This window comes from Cryptotermes secundus, unplaced genomic scaffold (genome assembly GCF_002891405.2).
Source record: "Cryptotermes secundus unplaced genomic scaffold, Csec_1.0 scaffold97, whole genome shotgun sequence".
In the NCBI taxonomy this organism is placed as follows: domain Eukaryota; kingdom Metazoa; phylum Arthropoda; class Insecta; order Blattodea; family Kalotermitidae; genus Cryptotermes; species Cryptotermes secundus.
In genome coordinates, this window is record NW_019720561.1 from 1793114 (window position 1) to 1806170 (window position 13057).

General features: G+C 37.6%; 1 protein-coding gene across 8 annotated transcripts; it reads left to right on the forward strand.

Annotated features, from left to right (window-relative positions):
* Positions 1 to 249: 249 nt before the first annotated feature.
* On the forward strand, positions 250 to 12736 carry LOC111868006 (NAD-dependent protein deacylase sirtuin-5, mitochondrial). Of its 8 annotated transcripts, none has more exons than XM_023858370.2 (6): positions 250 to 979; positions 3414 to 3747; positions 5747 to 5961; positions 6454 to 6587; positions 9057 to 9207; positions 12451 to 12736. In XM_023858370.2, exons 2-6 carry the CDS (start codon positions 3442 to 3444, stop codon positions 12503 to 12505), a joined length of 861 nt encoding a protein of 286 aa, XP_023714138.1. In that variant the 5' UTR covers positions 250 to 979; positions 3414 to 3441; the 3' UTR covers positions 12506 to 12736. The 8 variants fall into 8 exon arrangements, with proteins under 8 accessions (XP_023714138.1, XP_023714118.1, XP_023714152.1 ...); XM_023858350.2 differs by having other exon boundaries at positions 250 to 488; XM_023858384.2 differs by having other exon boundaries at positions 250 to 479; positions 9057 to 9211.
* The last annotated feature ends 321 nt before the right edge of the window (positions 12737 to 13057 follow it).

The following is a 13057-nucleotide window of genomic DNA, read 5'->3' on the forward strand; positions in this document are numbered from 1 at the left end:
ATGTCATAAATATTTATTCTGCAAAATGCTTCGACCTTACAAGCTGATTATATTTAGGTTTAAATTGCTGCTGCTCTTCACGTGGGACAGTTTTGTGTGGTTTTTATGGATAGTGGATGGTTCTTGGGTACAAAAACATGTATAGCACCTGAGAGTTTACCATCGCGACCCAGAAGACCCAGGGCCCAGAACGACTAGCTTCCAGTACGAAAAGACACCGCTATTAGCGTTGTACGCGTTCAATGACGTTCTCTCGCATTCCCGCAGGCCATGCAGCACGTGCATAATGATTCCGATTTTAAGTACTGGAATTGTCCCAGCGTCTGTAGGTAATCCGTGTTTATGAACTTTATGAAGGACGGCATGGAACCAGGTGCTAGTTATGCTGCGGAGAGGCGTTGTACGTTGGTAACGCCGATCAGAGTTTGTGTATAATTACCCAGTGATAATGCATATACGGAAATAGGTTAAGTATATTGGTGGGTATGGTATGTGACGAGAGAAATTTGCAGAGAACTAGATATAGCTTGGTGTGAAAAATATCAGATTTGTTCTCCATATGGCTTACGCCAGTGAAGGATAAAGTGGATAGAACTGTTAGATTCGGGCGTTTTCAGTTCAAATTTCGGCCAGAAGGCTGGCTATCGTGAGGAATATTTTTCATAGTTTTCCCCAGCCTTTCCAGGCAAATGCCAGAACAGTACCTGGAATTAGACTACGGCTCCGTCTTTACACATAATTCCAGTTCACTATTATATAATAATCCAATATTCCACTTTTGTAATCTTGAAAGCATCGTTAATTAATAAATAAGTAAATGGAGAAACATTCTGGTATTGAATATTGAGGTTTCATAAAGGGTGAAATATTTCTTGGCTAGTGGGGAGACCAGGTTTCTTAAGAAGGACTTGCTCCAAGAAGATTGTTGGAAGACATTAACTCATTACTACACTGGTGTGATATTTATACAGGAAGGATGGTAGGCATGTAATTTTGCTGCCATATTTTGTATTAGGTATTGAAAATAGCCTAGTAAAGACTTCATTACATTGTTATTGTAGTGCAGTAGGCTTCTAAAGTTTATTCCTCTATAAATCTGTTAAGAAAAAAACATAAACCACTAGCTCAAATTAATTGTTTAGGGTTTTGTGTCTTATCTCTTTTACCTTCCTGACAGCCACTTTACAGTATTTCACAGATTGATTCTCTTCTGAAAGGATAGGAAGCTAACGTAACTGCACATCTTAATTGGGTGATTGGAACACCATAGAAAGAAAATAATTTGTTTTCTACAGGGGCCCATACATGCTGATATTTTTACTCAGATTTATCAATGCAGACATCACAAATTTTTATCTTCATACTACACAGATTTGTCTCTGCAGTTCCATTTTGGTTGTGTATATGAACTGCCGTGATGAAGTGATGAATTAATTTGTTCACAGAAGAAATTGAAATTCAAAATAAATCCTGAATGGCATAAACAGTGTCTGCATAAAATGGCCCATTTTTGTCATAAATTTGGTAGAAGAATCAAGAGTTTGTTTATATTGTGGGGCAGTTCGACCCATAGTAATTTGATTTTTAAAATACAAAAAAGAATAGTGAGAATTATTATGAAGGCAAGGAATAAGGACTCCTGTCGTCCATTGTTTAGGCAATTAAATATTCTGCCCTTATATTCGCAATATATATTTCTTGTATTAATATTTGTAGCCAAGAACATTGACATATACAAATTTAATTCTACCATACATAGCATTAACACCAGACAAGTTACACATTTACATTTTCCAACTAATAAATCTGCTAAGCTGCAGAAGGGTGTATATTATGCAGGGATTAGGATATTCAATAATTTACCACGAAGCATTAGGAATTTGTCAAATAATATTATTAAATTCAAACAAGTTTTAAAAAGGTTTCTTCTTATTGGCTCATTCTATACCCTAAATGAATACTGTGAATGGAACTCAAGGGGTGATCTTGATTCTTAACAAACAGCATACACAATTGATTTGAACCGTTCTTTAATTGAATCTGTAGACAAGCATATACTTTGATTTGTGTATATAGTGGACATGATTTCTATTTATTTTAATAATTTTATCATTATAATCTGCAATTATATATTGTTTTATCATTGTTTGTATTGATTCTTTATATATTCCTGTGAGAAAGTTTTAATATGTATTTATGGCTAGTATATGTCTTATATTGTATTATTTTTATGTTTGACATGATTCATATTAATTGATCCCTAGCACAGCATTGTTAATTTAGATATAGGACTTTGTTCTGCTTGTGAATCTTGTTGTGATTTGCCTTGCCAGCATCTTGCTGACTTTGTTATATGTATTTTTATATTTTTAACTTGTTTCAACAGCTGTTGGAGCATATCTCATTTTTCTGTTTTGACATGTTCTATATCCAATGGTTTTATACCTGTAACTGGATCTACTAGAATATAATAAAGATATGATATGATATAAAATTGGCATAATTACTTCCAGATGGATGTACCAAGTTATTTGAATCTGTTATCATTGGAGAATGCAGAAAACTAAACAAAATCATAACAATTGTCCCTCATGTGTTTAGATTTGTCTGCACAGATGAAATTTCAAGATATCCCATGTTTACACAGACTAAGATTTTTGGTCTGTACAGGCCTTCCTGTTTGCGCTCATACATAGAGATTTGTCTGCACAGGACTTGTTTGTGAACAAATCTGACTAAATTCTGAAAGAACATAATGTGCATGAAACAAACAAAAACGTGGAGCAGTATCATTTGTCTTACTCAGTTTTGAATTTATCTTGGTAAGAATATCACACTGAAGACTTCATTAAGCATTTCTTACTAAAACCTACTGAAATATTTTATATACCTCAAGAGATTTGGTGAACTATAATGTATGATTATCCATGCTAATGAAGGGGGAAAGCTGTGCAAATAATAAGAAAGCATGGATAATCCTATTTTCTTGCCTGATCGGGTTGACATCAGTTTTTGAATATAGAAATTCAGAAGTGTTCGCCTAGCATGTAATTATTTAAGGAATTATGCTTGAGAGGCCTACAAAAAAAATGCTTGTAGGTCTTTGTATGAAGTGGTTTTAAAATTATCCAGTATTAATAAAAACTACAATGGCTTGACAGTTTTTTTTTTAATTATAAAATATTAAATTTCATGAAAATCTGCCCAGCAGTTCTCCAGTTTTTCATGCTTGCAGACAGTCTGAGTGAAATTAATAGACATTCTGCAGGGTTACATACCTTCCAATAAGTGTACAGATAAGCTGAAAACTGGATAATTCACATGGATAATTAGGAATGTACCATACAGTTTGAGGGCCTCTACTTTGGTATGACCTTTTAAGTGACTTATATTTTCTCCTTGTTCTTGCGCAGCTAGATTTAATGTGTTACACGATCTTAGATGCATAAAACTGCACTGTTTTCACTCATGAGACATACTGCAGCCATGACAGTGAGATCTCAACCAAGCTCTGACACGGCAGCATTTCGTGAGCTACTGAGCAAATCCAAGCATGTCGTCGTGCTGTCAGGAGCTGGAGTGTCAGCAGAGTCTGGTATTCCTACATTTCGAGGATCTGGTGGTTTCTGGCGTACATACCAAGCTCAGGATCTAGCCACACCTAGAGCCTTTGCAAGGGATCCCTCTCTGGTGTGGGAATTCTACCATTACCGTCGTGAACTTGTCCTCACAAAAGAACCCAACAAGGTTTGATATAAACTGAATAAGCTCTTCCCTTTTTCTTTAAGTTTTCTCGATGTATATTGCAATTCATAAGCTAGTGTGAGATTTCCGGCATGAATGTGTATCATATTTCAGTTGCAAGACAAATCAATTCAATTTATTTCAAATTCATTGAAACACCAGACTTTTTATGAATATTGTCAACATTTTATTCCTTCCACCATAGTTTCCCAAAATGTGACCAAATATAAAAATAATTGTATTGAAATATTTCAGCAAATCTATTTAAATTGTTGATAATTATTTACTGTCCTTAGAAACTATGCATTGAATTTTGCACAGCCAATATTTAAAAAAAGATTTCTCTTCAGTTTAACATTTCAGACTTGGAGTGCACGTATTGAATTTTGGGAATTAATCAGTTACTGCAAGTCATTTTATCAATATCTGCCTGTGCCAAATTTCATACCTAGTTTTACTAGCTCCAGAAGTTAATTAATTATCACAGTCACATCAGAAACTAAGTATACATATTATGCAGCCACCATTTTTGTTGTTCTACAGTTCCCAAATATGTTACCAAGACTGCAGTTTTTAAAGATCTGTTATTGTACATCATTCAGGGACCCAAAATAAGTGATGCTAAAAACATTCCCACCTCATAAGTTTATGTGTCTGTCATAATGTTATTACCAACTGTAGGAAGTTATAAGATACTGCATTTGTGTGACCCCTAATGGCATAATGGCTATGCCAGATTTTATGAAAATAGGTCAGCTGGTTCAGAGTTGAAATGGTAACACGGCATGGTGAACTCATAATCCTGCTTTTTCCCCTTTCTAAGGAAGGAAGTAGAAACATCAAGTAAAGCTATCCCTGTAACAGGCCATGGAGGCCCATAGGGTTGTGAGATGTTGATGTTTCCACATTTTCTAGACAGTAGGTTCATAGATGGCGGCAAGGTCAGCCCTACGCGCCGGCCACCCTTTATCCCCAAGAATATTCCTGGTACTCATTTCTGTCAGGCTGAGTCGACCCCAGGGCCATAATGTGGCTGGAAGGATTAGGTCAATTGAAAAAAATCCAATGACCTCATTGGGACTTGAACCCATGACCTTCCAGCTTGTAGCATAGTGCCTCAACCAACTATGCTACTGCGTTTTAAGGAAGGAAAGTAGACTAAATATGTATGTTGTTTAGAAAGTTAGCTGTACAGTATATTGTGTCAGATGATTCTCAGGATACCATCTTTTGGTTATTAGGGGCCATTTCTTCCCAATTTATACATCACTTATCGCTAACCTCGTTTTATGGTACAGCCATTTGGAAAACAAAGAATTACAGTGAACTCCCCATTATCTGGAATGTATGAGGAATGGGTTGTGTCAGTTACATGAATCTGCTAGTTGCATGAGAAAGCCAATACAAAGTCTAAAACAAAACAGCTTCTCATTGGTTCTTGTGTGGGAGTGTTCCTTGGTGACATAGCAGAATTATGGTGGAAGATTCTTGATACATACACTGTAATGCATCACAAATTGAACTAGCTTCTAATGTAATGGCATGTATGTGAGATAGGGCAGCAGATAGCACTGCAGATGGCGGCTAGGGCACTTACTGTGTGGCAACTGAACACATGCATGTTGCAAATTTGTTTTTGAATAACTATAAAAAATGGTAAACTTTCTTTGAAGTTTTTGCTGTTTGGTTGAGACATTCATAAGCTTGGTTACCAGATACCCATGAGTTTGTTGTTTATATAATGATAATATTATGATGGATGTTACGGAGATGGGTTGAGAGTATGGGAGATAGAATTATCTCCGAATTTTGTTCACTGGTGATGTTAGCAGTGGTGAACCTTCTGGTTCCTCTACTTCAGTGTTTTCTTTTAATATAATTAATTTGAACTCATAATTTTTCTTCTGAACATTCTGTACTTAAGAGATGCAGATTTTCCTTCATAATTAATATTATAGATTTTGGATGTAAGTGATACATAAATCATATTTCTCTTTTTTAGGCTCATTTGGCACTCTCAGAATTTGAGAAGAATTTGGAAGTTAATGGCAGAAAGTTGTCCTTGATTACACAGAATATTGATGGTCTGCATCAAAGAGCTGGATCGCAGAATGTCATAGAATTGCATGGTTCTCTGTTCAAGACTCGCTGCACGGAGTGTGGAGAGGTGGCAGACAACAGGAACAGTCCAATATGTCCTGCTTTGGCAGGGAAAGGGTATGGGAATTAAACTAGGGGTCTTCCAGCAGAGTACACTTGTTTTCCAAATGTGTTCTTTGCAATTTTTGACACCTCATTGTCCTTCAGGTTCATTTATTGTAGATTTAAATCTGTTGCAAAGCTAATTGCACTACCACTGCACAGGGCAAGAAGATACTTGTTCTTGTATTTAACAAAATATTCACCATATCAGAGAAATGTTTCAAATACATGATGAAAATCCTAACAAGAATAATATTATCATGCATATAGTTTTTATGGTATATCTTTCAGAAAATCGGTGCTGCTTGATTTTAGCGTAATGGAAAGTAGGTATTATAATGGACCAGGATGAAACAAATTTGCCTGCTTTCCTTTAGTGTCAGCCTCCATACATACCAAAGTTATTCAAAATCCATTTACTAGTGTTTATGAGATGTGAATAGATGGACAGAAGGATATAACCTCTGTTGCATGCACTCGGTTGAAACTAGTTTTCATTTTACACAGAGCGCCAGATCCACAGGCCACAGCGGCCCGGATACCTGTGTCTGAGTTGCCACAGTGCCACTGTGGAAGTTTGCTAAGACCGCATGTGGTGTGGTTTGGAGAGAGCCTAGACACTGCAGTGCTAAATGAAGCAGGTACCTTGAACAATAATAAGTTGTGAAGAAATTATATGCCAGTTTCTCTTTAAATGCTTCAATTACCATGGGGCTGTAAATTAATAGTTACAAAAATTTAGTATTTTTGTGAATATTTTCTACCTATAAAGATTCTAATTATATTAAATATGCCAGCCACATATAGTCTCAGAGCTGCTTACTGTCGTCATTTTTGTAATCGTTGATGTGTGAAACCATTTATGATATATATCCCTACAATATTTGACATGTCTGGGTGCAACAGTTCATTGGATACTGCTATCAGAAAGCTAAATATAAACTTAATGTGGCAGATGTGATGTTCTGTATTCTGAAAAATGTTGTTCACAAAACTTTGGATCCTGCATAGCGGCCTCCGTAGTCTAGGGGTAACATTTCCACCTCATGACTCAAGGTATGCGGGTTCAAACCCGGCATAGGTCATGGAATTTTTAAGGGCGGAAAAATTCAGGGAACAAGTCCTCCAGGAGGGACTTTAAGCCATGTGTCCCTTGTCGTAGATTTACGGCACGTAGAAGAACCTCATGTCTCTAGGAGACCTCTGAGCTAAATTAGGCAACAATTTCCCGCCCAAGTAGTTTCTAATGCCTCTGGTAGATGGGGGAAGTATCAAGGTACCATGGGCCGACCTCGTTGGCTCAACGGGGCTGATAGCACACACCAGTACCGGTAGGATATGGAGACTGGTAGAATATCAAAGGGGGACGTACAATAGATCAACAACTGGTCGCCGTGCATGGGGAAACCCACCCCCTCCAATAATAATAATAGGATCCTGCATTAAAGGGAAAATATCTTGCTCCAATCTCAGAAATCCACTTGGCTGCTATGTTGACATTGATGACAGGAAATTAGATGTTACAAATGTGATGGGGTCTTAAGTATCATTATGTTTATACTAAGTTTCATGAAAATATAATTTTATAACATAACAGATATATTTTAAAAATAAATAAACTTTTCTAGGTAAGTCTGACATACAGTGCATTTACATATATGATTATAGAGAGAGGAAATTTCTCCTCAGATGCCCAAATCCTACAGGAGAGTTTATATCCGTTGATTCATACATTATATAGCATTGAATTAGGTTGGGAAGGTGTTATAAATGATCACATATCATATTTATCACATGAATGTTACTGGATGGGTTAAGTCAATAGTAATGGAACATATTTGCATTTGGTATGTACCTAATTCAAATCCTAGCTATACTGACAGGTTTTTCTTAGTTTTAATCTGCCTGTTCTGGTCACATCCTTTCTGATTCATCATTCATGACCAGATTATCATTTTTATCCACTGTTGTGTAACTCTGCAGTTGATACGGCATCATACAGTATTCAGTAAACACATAAATATCCATCTCCCTCTGTATAGTCTTTGCCATATATATGTTAGAGGGAAAAAGACAAAGTAGTAATAGTAATCAGCCCAGCTTGTTTCTCTGGTACCTGAATTTCTTAGGTCATCACACAATTCAGATTATTAATGATTTCTGTGTGAAGAACAGGATGTTAATAATTGTTACATTTTATTTAGTTTTACCTTACTTGGTCAGTGGGTTTTTATGGCATATTAAATTTCATATTCATGTTTGTTTATTTATTTATTTCATCTCTATAGATCATTGTTACATGATATAGGACAAGTCAGTTACTGTACATTGGCGGATTACAATAAGAGAGTAAAGTTACAATACTTACAACTGTTTACAATAGATTGCAGTAGATGACAATAGTTAGAGTTTGTATAGTGTGAGGTGGAATCCATATTAGGTCCCCTCGGTACATCGGCCTCCATATGCCCTATTGTACCAGTACTGTGATTATGCTTATGGAGAATCTGATGGAATGAGGATTGGCAGGGGAAACCGAAGTACTTGGGGGGGGGGTGGGGGGGGGGAACCTGCCCCAGCACCACTTTGTCCATCACAAATCCCACTTGACTAGACCGCAGTGGTGGGAAGCCAGTGACTAACCATGGCTATGGCACGGCCTTAGAGATAACAGCTGTTTGCATCTCTGCATGTTGTTTCTTGTAGGTTATGGCAAAAAGGAAACGGTTACAAATTGAGATTTCCCTCACTTCTGCAGGGTATGCAATATTAATAGGTAATAGAATATACAGTAGTGGCTGCATATTCCATTGGTTTTGGGAAAAATGAATTCTGTCTCTTGGTGAAGACTTTAGTCTAGTAGTTTAAAATGCAGCCAACATTTAATGTAGTCCATGTTATAGAAAATTCATGGACAATTTTTGGTCTGATAAAACAGCCAGTAATGTCAGATCATGACAGGTGCATTATCTGCTTTGTGACCTTCAAAGGATTAAGAATATTGGAGGTCAGATGTTGAAGAAGAGTCAAGTTCTGAATCATAAAAGACTGTAACATTCAATATAAGATACTGACTTCCAAGAATATAACATATTTTATAATGCTGACAGAAGATGCACTGGAGAGTTGTGACATATGCCTTGTAATTGGGACATCATCTGTAGTGTACCCAGCTGCAATGTTTGCTCCTACGGTGGCTCGGCGAGGGATACCGGTTGCAGAATTCAACCTTGAGAAAACACCAGAAACTTATAACTTTCAGTATGTAAGCTCATTTTATTGCCTTTTTTCATATTGCAGAATGGAAAATTATGCATCCGTGAACTGACTTTCAGAATCACACCTCATTGCAGATGTAAACAAGAGTAGAAAGATATACAGCACATACTTCTGTTTGAAGTAAATATTTTTTTTAATATGATCTTTATTGTAGAAGTTCTCAGGTTTTCCCAGTGGTGAAAATTTAGAATGTGGAGTTTTTTTACTTATGACAGCGTATAGTCTGCTGGATGGTTAGCAGTATTTCAAAGGAACCTTCTGCTGCCTTTACAGGGTAGAAGTGAGGGTGAACACAGCAGTTTCCTCCAGAACATGGTACCCGTCTCAAACTACATGGTATCATAAGATGGAAGACCATGATCTGAACAGTAGTGTTCTTTCATCTTTTACATATCTCATTAATAGTTGAAAATATTGTTCCATTGCTAATCAGAAGTCAACAATACAGATATACTGCATGGAATGAAACGTAATAAATTTTACAAGGTGGATCAGATTTATTCCATGATATTTGAGGTCCTTGCAGCAGTGACTAGGAAGATACTGTCCTTGGGTGTGATGCTGTATAGTTGGTAGATAGGTACCATTTTAGACAGATATACTGCTCAGTTTTCTCCCTTGAAAATGGAGGTAGTACATATCCTCTGAAGCATTAGTACTTATGTACTTATCTGCGCAGCATCATTTCTCAGAAGACAGTAATATTCAGATTTATCCCCTTCAGAGTAGCTCCTTCCTTTCTGAACAGAGTGATTGTACTGGTCTTGCCAATTGTTGAAGAACATATGGTACTCTTTTATTGGGGATATTGTTCAGTTCCTGTGTCACACTTTGGACAGTCTCTGGCACTGCACTTTCCCTTTTGCTACCTTTCAGTTTGTAAGACAGAAAAAGTCAGTAGGTGCTGAAGTGACCAAATTTGATGAGTGTAGAAGCAGCGGAATGCAGTGCTTGAACTGTTATCCCCTTATGGAGACCGCAGAGTGAAGTAGTGCGTTGTTATGGTGCAAAACCCAAGCGCAACATGTTTTTCATATTCCTTCTGTCATCCGTTAGACCTTTCAGAACATTCAAATAAAAAGACACCTGACCAGCTCCCTTGCACTACAGATTTTTTATCAAACAGAAACTAACAGTTGTCACAAAATGTCTCTCCACATCCTTTTGTCCATGGTGAAGGACATGGTCCTAGAATTGTTTAAATACAGTGATATATGAAAATTTTTCATTGAAAAATGATGTTATTTCAAATGGGACAAGTATTACACTTTAGTACATTATGAAAAAGTGACTAGTGTTATAATCTGTGATTGCAGTGAAATAAAAAACTGGTTTAGTAGAGAAAGTTGTTGTTCTGATCTTGATGCGGGAGCCAGGATAGTTCAGGCAGTGTAACAGGCTATGGGCTGGACTGCCAGAGTTCTATTTGCTGTAGGGGCAAGAGATTTTCTCTATGTCACAGCAAGCATACCTACTCTTGGACTCTCCCAGCCTATTCAGAGGGTACTGGGGAGTGTTTCCCCAGGTGTAAAACGGCCAGGGTGTGAAGCTGACCACTCACCTCCATCATGCATTGAGGTCAAGAATGATGGAGCTATACCTGAGCTCCTTCATATGTTTTCATGGTGTGGTGGTTAATTAAACACAAGGACGTTACCTTTTACCTTCTCATTTTCCCAAATACTCATCTTGAACTGGTAATGTAGGATGAAGCCTTGTTAACACCTGCAGATTTTTTGGAGAGGAATACAACTAAGCTGTCTGTGACTCATCAACAAAAACAAACTCAATGGCCTGCAGTCCGCAAGTGAACTATACCGACTGAGAGACCACCAGTTTGTCGGCGAAGTTAGTGCCAACTTTTTGCAGATAGATGGTATCTCGTGGTTAGCGCAACGGATCCCCATGGCCATTAATCTCGGTTTTCTAGACCGGAGCTGCTATTTCCTTGAAATAAATCCTCAATTATCCTCATGAGGTTGAGGACCCCATACCAGACCCACTACTTCTCAAAAAATCTGGCAGCGCCAGCAGTCGAACCTGGAATCTCTGGATCAGTAGCCAGGAACTCTGACCACTAGACCACAGTCTTTTTCCGTCAACAAATGTACAGACTCACCATAGAAAGTTTGACTGAAAAAATGCTAAATAATATGGAAAGGGGGATGAAAGAAAGGACAAAAGAAACATAATGAATACAGAAAAGAAAGAAATTATGGGGAAAACAAAGAGAAACAAATTAACTTCATATGAGATTTGAAGTGCTCTCAGCGGTGGTTGTGAAGAGTTCCGTCTTCTGGAATATAACACTGTAGTCCGTTGAAAGTCAACCAACATCTCAGAGAGAACTCAGTTGGCTTTCAACAGATTATATCCCAGAAGATAGAACTCTTCATAACCACCACTTCAAATTAACTTGATGTCCTTTTGCTGTCTCCATATTCTTATAGTTCAGGAAATCATCCTTCCTAGATATTTAGCTTTTTTTTTTTCTTTTTTATTGCTAATGGGGTGGGACTAAGTCCCTTGTACTGCGGCCACATGTGGCCTATTGTACCAGCCCCAGATGATAGGTGAGGGTGATTGTGGAGCAATTGGTGGAATGAAGATTGGCAGGGGAAACCTAAGTACCCGGAGAAAACCTGCCCCAGCGCCACTTTGTCCACCACAAATCCCACTTGATCAAACCCAGGCCACCATAGTGGGAAGCCAACGACTAACCGCTTGAGCTGTGGCCCGGCCACAGATATTTAGCTTACTATAATTTATTAGGGTTTGAAAGGAACAAACTGTGGATGATTCTAGAAGAGTCTCACTAGTATTCCTTAAGGATAAATTCATATTTATAATTATTACTAGAAGTCATATGCATATCCTGGTAGTTAAAGGTAAAGTTGGCTCCATGCTTAAGCCCCACAATATGGAAGCGTATTGAGGGCATATAAGTAAAGCTCCATGCTTTTTAAATCTTAGTATTAGATGGATGTGAGTCACTAGCTTCATGCTCTCACCATTCTATCCCTGGCAAGAGAATACTAGTTACTCATTGCAAAAGGGGCTGCATAGGTCCCAGAGCCAGTCTAGTCAGGGTGCTGGAGAAAGAATTCTGTCTCTTCTGGGAATTAGATCATAACTGTCCAACCTGTGACCAGCCAGTTTTTGTTTATGCCATATCATACAGTAATGAAAGTCAGTGCTAAGCTGTAATTGTGCATTTTGTTGCAGATTCCATTTTGAAGGTCCAAGCGGAATAACAGTACCAGATGCACTGGCAGTTTGAGAGAGGAGACCACAGCATCATAAAAGTGTTTAGTCGTGTGTGTACTAATGAAGTACTGTAAATCTGTCACAAATGTAATTTTTGTTGTTGGAATTTAGTAACAGATCACAAGCCCAACTAAAAACACTGGCGACAGTGGCAGATTTTTTGAGAATAAAGCCAAAAGTGCAGGATTTTACTAAAAATGTAATGGCTATAGAAATGAAAATACAGATTCATGAAGTCTGATAATTGGTCTTTCAGAGGCTTTTTGTTTCATAATTTTTTAATTACACGTGATATCACATTTTAAAGGAGGAGTAAAAATTATAAAATTAAACTCCGCAGTGACAAATTTAAATGTCCAGGGGAATTTAATGTGCCACTATGGGAGGGATAAGAACACAGTAAGGAACCACTTGACTGGTTAACATGGCCCAATGCACCAATGAAGACCAGCATGCAAACATTCAGTTTTTATGGCATACATGGGAGCACAGAGTACAGAAGTCATGGATGTAGATTGTATGCATCTAGTTGAGAATAAGAAGAGTGAGACAGTGCAGGGAAGAA